Source organism: Lactuca saligna, chromosome 4, assembly GCF_052625555.1.
Source record: "Lactuca saligna cultivar CGN05327 chromosome 4, ASM5262555v1, whole genome shotgun sequence".
Taxonomy (NCBI): domain Eukaryota; kingdom Viridiplantae; phylum Streptophyta; class Magnoliopsida; order Asterales; family Asteraceae; genus Lactuca; species Lactuca saligna.
In genome coordinates, this window is record NC_136420.1 from 112,910,178 (window position 1) to 112,919,829 (window position 9,652).

General features: G+C 30.0%; 1 protein-coding gene across 1 annotated transcript; it reads left to right on the top strand.

The window, feature by feature from the left end:
• Positions 1-5,892: 5,892 nt before the first annotated feature.
• On the top strand, positions 5,893-7,206 carry LOC145042615 (CASP-like protein 1F2). The gene is made up of 3 exons (XM_078991068.1): positions 5,893-6,216; positions 6,304-6,427; positions 6,844-7,206. The coding sequence occupies exons 1-3, from the start codon at positions 6,002-6,004 to the stop codon at positions 7,063-7,065; spliced, it is 561 nt and encodes a 186-aa protein (XP_078847194.1). The 5' UTR covers positions 5,893-6,001; the 3' UTR covers positions 7,066-7,206.
• Positions 7,207-9,652: the final 2,446 nt, after the last annotated feature.

Sequence of the window (9,652 nt, forward strand, 5' to 3'; positions counted from 1 at the left end):
AACCCGTTTATGTTGGTGTTGGGTCAGTGTTGGTTACGAGTTGGGTCGATGATTGCCACCCCTAAACAAGACATCATTGCTCACCTTTAAGATGTAATATTTCATATTCTATTGGCTACTCATCATCATCAATCGAGTCACCGAATGTTAGAGACTAAAATTAAACAATATTAAAGTAGGTATTAAATAAAGAGAATGTTCCAAAATTAAGACCAACTTGCAGAACAGTATCCATAAAGAAAAAACTATAAAGCCACAACTAGTCTAAAATAATAGGTTTTTCTAAATTCGCTCCATTCCCATCTTTCAGAGTTCTATATGCTTTCAATTTAAGTTTTAACACCATTTCATATTTCATTCTTAATTTTATAGGTGCCCTTCGTGGTTTACTATTTGTTTTGTTTTCTACATCTTGTTTTTTCATCTACCAAAGAAAACTTTCAACATAATTATAATCTATTACCATAAAATTATATTATACTTATAAAAAAGTTGAATTTAGTTTTGCATATATTGGGCACATTTTCGAAAGCTCTAATAGATGGAATACAATTTATTTGTCTATAAAACCCATTTTTTAACGACATCCACACAAATTAATCTTCAGAATGATACATTTATTGGCTTAGTGCAAATAAATATCAAAATTAATTTAACAATATCATAAAAAAAAATAAACAAATATTGAATTGCTATTCCGGAGGGTCATTCCGGAACATCATCATTCAAGATACTTGGATCTTCATATTTCAGGTTCCATTCTTCGTATTCTGTAGTGATAATACTATTATGGAATCACTTCTAATGGCTAAGGAAGTGTTTGTTCCTCACTAAAAATCATGTTACACACATATTAATGTACTTATATGGTGCATATATGTCTAAAACTAAATAATATACACATGCAAATATTGATGAACTTTGGGTAGAACGAGACCGTTTGACAACTGTTGTTAGAATAAGAGGAGATTTTATCGACCGCGAACAAAATATGTATCTCTTACAATTTCCTAATTTTTTGAAACCAATATAAGTATGTATTAGATTTTATAATGATCGTTATACGATTGTTAATGAAAAGCACCGACATTTTAGAAAACCTTACCACTTCTTTTACATAATTAAGTCTAAAACGACATTATAATATTTGAAATTGAAGTACATTTTCAGGAAAATTGGGAACTTGCATCATGTGCAAATTAGCAGTCTCTATATGATTTTCACACAATTTCCTGTACGTCTATATTAGGTGAACCCATTATCAGTAATTTCCATTCGTTATCCTATTGTTGCACTTATCCTACGTGCTTATTCATGATGTCCATTGTGCTCACAAATTATCGTAAATCTTCAAACAACGTAATGATGAGCATTTGCATGTTATACAATGCTACTTTTCTATGCTCCATGACCGTAAAAGACGGTAATGAGATTTCCAGTATTACCATTCGATGTTTCGCACGTTGATAATCACGAATCATTTCTAAAGCAATCGTATCAAAAAGACATCGTTGTTCACCTTTAAGACGTAATATTTTATGATAACTCAAACTAAAAAAAAATGTATAAATATATATAATTTGACTATATTATTAAAATAATATAATGGTGATTAAGTAGAAGTAAATAGAGAAATTATATAATTTTAATACCAAAACCCATCACTTTGATTAGTGTCATAAATTTGGACTTTTGGGTTAACTAGAAAGGTTACAAACTTGGGCATTATAAAAGGCATGAGAAATAGAGTGTAATGCCCACAAAAAAGCGCAAGAAAGGTTGGGGAAACGAAAGAGAAATCAGGGTTTGAAGTTCGTGAAGGTTTTCAAAGCTATTTTAGAAATTAAGGTATGTCTCTTTGATTTGAGTTTGATTAAGTTGCTTGAGTGGGTTTATAGGATTTTAGTATGTATTTTGGTTCAATCCTATGTCTCTTTTTGGCCAAGGAATAATCGAATTTGGTGAAAAACAAATGTTATGTTTTGTTAAAAGAAATGGTGAATTTAAACTTGCTTTATAATAAGTTATTCAAGATTTAGTATATAAATATGTTAGTATGAAATGGAGATGATTAACGGTGGTTTTATAAATTTTATTTGACAACAGTTTTTAAGTTTTACTGTGATAAAATGGTCGAAAACGTTTTTATTGTTCGGGTAAAGAAGAAAAGAATATGGATATTTTGTTGAAACAGTTTTCTTAATGTTTCAAATGATAAAAATGATATTTATATAAATGGTCCCACTATTGTTGATAAGTTGGCAATTTTAGTTTTTACAAATAGGTAACAAATGTGTTACTGGTGTATCATAACAAAAAAATATAAAAATAGTCCCTCCAGTTTTTATAATTTGACAATTTTTAGTTTTGTACATCATCACACAAATGGTTGTTATTTTAAATTTGCTATTTTATATTGATGTTAATATAACTTATTGTTATTATTCAAACAAAGTCTTTGTTTTAAGGTTTAATTATTTTGACATCTGAGTATTAAATCTTTTGCGGGTAAAACTTCATTAAATGGGAATGATGACATGAAAAGAAAATGAAGAAAAAGATAATAATATTTTTTTATTAAAGTTGTTATGCACATTTTGTTTTATATGATGAAATAATTATTGGTTTACCAAAGGAGACATATGTGTGATGGAACCAAAACAAACACGTAGGATGTTTTCTAGAATTACAACCTTAGAAACTTGTTGGTTAAACGTAGGGTGCATGTCTGCGGGTAGCGTAACGACATCCGGTTAAGACTAACACCATCAAGGTGAATTTTCTCGTATTCTGTGGTTGCTCGCACATAAATGTTTGTCATGCGTTTATTATGTTGTTTTTATTTATTTATTGATAGTATGTTTTATGATAAGTATGGTTGCATACAAAATGTTATTTTGGATTTGTTATCTACGGTGCGTGTTTTTTTTTTGGTGACATGTTTAGTGGGAATGTGTATGTTATTTTGGATTTGTTATCTACGGTGCGTGTTTTTTTTTTGGTGACATGTTTAGTGGGAATGGGTGGGTGTTTAATCGCCGTGAGCATGACGAATATGTGTGATCGGCGGGGATGGGAATTGAGATTTATACTCATTTCCTTGGATATTTAAAATACTTGAGTACAATGGATGATTAGTTGTCTCAAGGAGAAGGGAAATGAATCTTTGGTTCTTTCTCTGGATAATTAATCGTTCCCCTAAATTATATCATCGAGTGATATATTTGTTGTATGATTTATTGTAACTATATGATAAAACTACTTCGTTTTTTTTAATTAATGGACATATATGTGCAACACGAACTCACTAGGCCTTAGGCTTACCCATTTAGAAACTTTAAATGTGCGCAACCCAGGAAACTATTTAGCTAGTGGCAGGGAAAGGACAAGGAGGAGGATTAATCAAGAAGGCAACAAAGGAATTCTGCAAGGACGTAACACCCGAAGCTCTTCGGTTGAAGACTCTATATTTTTTTTTATTTTGCTTCCGCTATAATTTAGTCTATAAGCAAGTTCATATTCGATCTTGGGAGATGTTGGAACGATTATTTGTTATATAATTTATATATGAAAATTGGGGTGTTACATATTTCATATTCTATTGGCAATTCATCATCATCAATCGAGTTACCGGATGTTGGAGACTGAAATTAAACAATATTAAAATACGTATTAAAGAAAGAGAATCTTCCAAAATTAAGAACAACTTGCAGAACAATATCCATAAAAAAACTATAAAGACACAACTAGTCTAAAATAACAGTTTTCTTTAAATTCACTCCAGTCCCATCTTTCAAAGTTCTATATGCTTTTATGCTTTCAATTTTAGTTTTAACACGCTTTCTGATTTCTTTCTTAAGTTTATAGGTGCTCTTGGTGGTTTACTATTTGTTTTGTTTTCTACATCTGGTTATTATTATCTGCCAAAGAAAATCCCAACATAATTATAATCTATTACCATAAAATTATAATATATTTATAACAAAAAATCTGAATTTAGTTTTACATATATTTGGCACATTTTCGAAAGCTCTAATAAATAGAATACAATTTGTTTGTCTATAATAACTATTTTTTTAACGACATCCACACAAATTGACCTTCAGACTAATACAGTTATTGGTTTAATGCATATAAATATCAAAATTGATTTAATAATATCATAAATCAAAATAAACAAATATTGAATTGTTATTCCAGAGCGTCATTCTGAAACATCATCATTCCAGATACTTGGATCTTCGTATTTTGGGTTCCGTTGTTCGTATTCCGGAGTGATAATACCATTATGGAATCATTTCTAATGGCTAAGAAAGAGTTTGGTCCACACTAAAAATCATGTTACACACATTTTAATGTACTTATATGGTGCATATGTGTCCCTAACTAAATAAAATACACATATTACATATTTCAGACTTGTTTTGCGTATTCCGGACATAATATACACACTCTCAAATGCGAAAAATTGTTTGTAAAGGCAAATTATAGTAAATAAAATAGTTGAACTTACCTGGTTTGTTGAATCAATGACCGATAAGATTAAAAAACTACACTTGATTTGATGAATGCATGATCAATAAGCTTAAAAAATTAAACCTGATTTGTTAAATCCATTATCGATAAGCTTAATAAACCAAGTCTAAAATTATGGTAAGAAGAGCTTTGTAACTCCACTTTTGGGATGCCTATTCCGGTTTTGTCGGTGTAAGCCCAACACATATAGATTAGATTACTGTAATGAGCTTGGTCGGTTAAGATCTAGTCATGAATGGTCATTACGGATATAATGGTTAGTTTTCCAAATATATATATATATATATATATATATATATATATATATATATATATATATATATATATATATATATATATATATATATATATATATATATATATATATATATATTGTTTGTTTGTTAGTTAAAATGTTGTTAGATTACTCGATTTCCCTTATATATTAATACTTACATTCTTTTTCAATTAACTTTCATACAATAAAACGATATAATCATATTTTTAAATTAATCATAATTTTGGTTATTGTATTGTTTTATTTATCATACCTTTATGTGTCGTTTTTTTAATCAATAAATCTAAATAAAATCTTATAAGGAGTCTATATTTACAAATTTATTACTAAATAGTTTATAGTCCGTAAAAATCACGTAAAGTTACAAAATTAATTAAACTTTCATAGTAAAAATTCAAATTTATTAATAAATTTTTTTAATTGAATTGTTAATTAAGAAATATTTTTTAGTTATATAAAATTATAATCGTTGATTTAAGTAAATACATGAAACTATATCAAATTGTAATATGTATTAATTTTATTTTAATTTTTATTCTAATGTTATTAATTTAATTTAATTAAAATAAAAATTTTAAAATTTGAAATTTAAATAAATAATATGATATAAATTAGGAAACTTAGTAAACAGTTTAAGCAAAAGGAAAGTAAATCTATTTTTTTAATAGATTAATGATTACTTTTGAAGAAATATTATATCAATGTATTTTTAATTTCGTATTTTAATTAACGTATTTTTAGATATTTTATGTTTTAAGTTTTATAATTTTTAATTAATGTATTTTTTAACTATTATATTTTGTTATTTTTAAATTTATAATTGGTAATTCTTAACTATTCATATATGTGTTTCAAAATATAATGAACTAAATTTTATTAGGTTAAATGGATCGTCAATAGTAAAAAGTTAAATTGAATAAAAACGGAAATATTACAAAAATATATTCATTACAATAAAAATCTGTCCAAATAACCCAATCATAATTGACAAAGATTTAACAATTTTAAAATTGGAATGTGTATTTTCCCTATTTAAAATCATGACCACTCTCGCCATATTAATCTCACCCACGTTAGTCTTTTTATTCGACAAAACCACCCCCAAAACCTCCTTCGTTCCTTATAAATACCCTCCGCAACTCCACCTTCCTCTCCATCTCCATTTCCGAAGAAACTAAGTTACTAACAATGGAAACTGAAAATGTCAACACAACCGTTTCCAAACTCCGACCAAGTCCCTCCCCAGTCTCACATTTCTGCTTCACTGCCTCCCAAATCTGGCTCAGAATCGTCGCCGCCGGCACCTCAATTGCCGCCGCCTGTTTGATGTTCAATAGCCGGCAGTCCAAAGTGCTTTTCGGAACCGATCTCGACGCTCGTTACACCTACAACCCCTCCTTCAAGTACCCACTTCTGTCTCTTGATTCAACTGCAAATTGTGGTTACGATGATGTTCTTTAAGTAATTCGTTTGTTTGATTTTGTTGCCAGGTTTTTTACGATAATGAACGTGGTTGCTTCAGTCTTGTCTCTCTTGTCGTTGCTGCCGGTTTTCTCACTCGGCCGGAAGTTCTCCAACCCCGTCAACTATTTCTTCTTGTTTATACATGATCTGGTAATGTCGATGATCCTTCGTTTTCGCAGTTTAAGGGACAAACGTGATAACTAAGTAATTTCCATAAATAATCTCATTAAAAAGTTTTATAACTTTCCCCAACAGTTAAAAAAACCTTAACAACATATAGTACAATCATTTCTTCAAGATTAATTAGCTCTGCATTTATGATAGACAAAGATCATGATCGAAACTATATTATGTGGTTGAGTTTTTCTTGTTTTGGGTTATATCATGTGGCTAGACACAAACGTAATTTCCCCATACCTAAACTCCAAAGAATCTGTGCCATTTTGGAACCACAAATGTCCTACCTAGGAATGTGGGGCCAACAACATAATCTTTCGAACTTGTATAACGTTGTTGTTGTTGTTGTTGGTTGGTTAATATTATTTAGTATTTGTTTTTTTGCATAGATTCTGACGTCATTAATGGTTGGTGGATTTGGAGCTGCGGCTGCTATTGCTCAAGTGGGTAAATATGGAAATAACCATGCAGGTTGGATGCCGATTTGTGACAACTTCGGGAAGTTCTGTCACAAAGTAATGGCGTCTTTGATCTTGAGTTTCTTATCGACAATTTGTTATTTGCTTCTTACTGTTATATCCGCGAATAAAGCAAGAGAAGTTTCAGATTGAAAAAAATGAGATGTTGTTTTATGTACACATGTGAAATGACTTTAATGTCCCTCATGGAGAGGGGTGCTTGGTTTATGTGGACTTAGTGAATTGTAATCGATAGTAAGTTAGATGTTTTTAAATGAAATAGTTTGTTTTATATGATGAAAGTAATTCAAGTTCATTCTTTAGTAAAGAATGGTAATGATAGATATTGTTAAAGACAATATATAATTCTTTGATAGCGATGCTATTGATCCATTAAGTCGTATACGGGTGTTTATATGTTGAAAGAAGTCTAGGGTAACTATGGACACCCTGATCGATAACCTAAAAAATAAAAAAAGTCAAATGAGTCGTTAAGAAATATACATTTACCTTTAGACAAAATTAAGCTATTTGTAGAAAAGTATGTATGACACTCATAGTTTTGAAGGGTGAGGTAAAAATAACGTGTAGAAAACTATGCTGAGTATGACACTTAAAACACTTGGTTACTGTTGTTTTAAACATTGGTCCAGTCATTTTGGCTCTTTTTAATTGTAAAAAGATGTTTTTGTTTTCTTTTTGATTTGGTTTTATATTTTTTTTAAATGGCTTTTAATTTTAGTTGATTGCAAAAAAAAAAAAAAAAAAAAAAAAAAAAAAAAAAAAAAAAAAAACCTATCAAGAAATCCGTCCAACATTGTGTTCATTTTCACCCATCTTTTTTCAATAAACAACACCGGCACCACCTTTCAACCACCGGCAAACTCCATCCATCTTCACCTCATCCGACGCCGCCTATCCAAACTCTAACGTCGCCATTATATTAGAACAACCACCATGAACATCTCACTATCTCAGATCTGGAAACGCTGATCTCGTGGAGAATAGCACCATTTAAGTGTGTGTGTGTGTGTGTTCAAGTGTGTTTGTTTGTGTGTGTGTGTTTGAAGAATAACACTTTCATATGCAAGTGATAGTGACGGCAAACGATGGTGGAGGCGACGCTCCTGATTGAGATCCGTTGCGATAGAGGAGGTTGTAGAGAGGTGACGTTGTGTAGGCGACGGTGTAGAGCGGCAAAGGAGGATGGGAGTCTGATGGTGGCACATTAGCGGTGATCGGAATAAGGCCGGTGAGTGGCTAGTCTTTAGCGGTGGCTGAAATAAGATCGGTGGTGGTGGTGGTTAACTACATTTGTGGTTCTTGAGAGAGAAAGAAATGAAGGTGAAAGATGGTGAGTAGAGTTAAGGTTATGTGTTTTTTTGATAAAAGATTATTTTAAATTTTAAAAATACAATAAATTAATAAATAAATTTAATCATGGTAAAAGGATCAGACAAGCACAGGAGATACAACAATTTTCGATACTATGTCTATTTTGATAGACAACTTGGACTAATCATATAATTTTATCTTACTTTTACTTGCCATAAGTTTTTAAGAAAAACATCTAAATAGAAACAATCCTCACTTAATAATACGAATAAGCATTGAGATATTTACATTCATGGAGCCATATTAATTACATAATTATTTACTCAATCATATTTATTACATAACTATTTACTTTAAATGAATTTCCATAAATAATTGAGTCTAATTAAATGGTTCTTAGCTTAACAGTGTTAAGCATGGTTGTCAAAATCGCGATCCTGATCGTAGGATCGTACAATCCTACGATCCTACTTATGAAAAATGATCCGGGTCGTAAAAGGATCGTATTTGGAGTAGGATCGCAGGTAGGATCGTAAGATCGTAGGTAGGATCGTAGGATCGAGATCCGATCCGATCTTACCTTCCTTTATTTTTTTTTTATTTTTTTTTTTGCAAATGAATTTTTTTTAACATTTTATGTCTTTTACACTTACCAATCTACCATTTATCATTTTTTATTGTAACTTATGATTAATATTTTGAAGTTTTTATAACTTTTGAAAGAAAAATAAATGTTTGAAATATTTTTCATGATTAAATATTATAAACTAATTTTTTTTTCTTTTTTTTTTAAATGAAACTTCCCTAACGAGGGTTGTCGGGCCAGCTTTCGCGTACCGGCTAATCCCCCGCTCCAAACATAAAGCTTTGGCTCATGCCCTGGAGTCACTGCAGACGAACCTCCATGACCACAAGGGCTGAGTGGTGCTAGGATTTGAACATGGGTCAATATGTTATCCACCATATCTTCCATATATTCTATTTTGTGGGATCTTAGGGTCTCAATCCCGATCTTACGATCCCGATTTTGCAAACCCAAAAACGATCCTAGATAGGATCCCGATCTTGACAATCTTAGTGTTAAGTTTTATTTATTTATTTATTTATTTATTATTATTATTATTATTATTATTATTATTATTATTATTTTTGACATTGAGAGAGTTCGAAGTTTATTTGAACATGGGTGAAATTAAGAATAATTTAGAAGAAGATTAATTTGCCATTAAAAAAACAAACAAAAAGTATATATAAAAAATAATAATTATAAGAATTATTTTAATCATGTGAACTGATATTAACTATGTTAGGTATACTAAAATAATGTAATTGATATAAATATGAGAGTTTAAACGTAAAACACTAAATGTTTTATTTTGTTTAAACGCATTAAAGAAATAGATGT

Coding starts and splice junctions, on each gene's coding strand:
- LOC145042615 (XM_078991068.1), top strand. CDS start 6,002: ATGGAAACTGAAAATGTCAACACAACCGTTTCCAAACTCCGACCAAGT. Junction 6,217..6,303: donor ACCTACAACCCCTCCTTCAA/GTACCCACTTCT, acceptor TTTTGTTGCCAG/GTTTTTTACGATAATGAACG. Junction 6,428..6,843: donor TCTTGTTTATACATGATCTG/GTAATGTCGATG, acceptor TTTTTTGCATAG/ATTCTGACGTCATTAATGGT.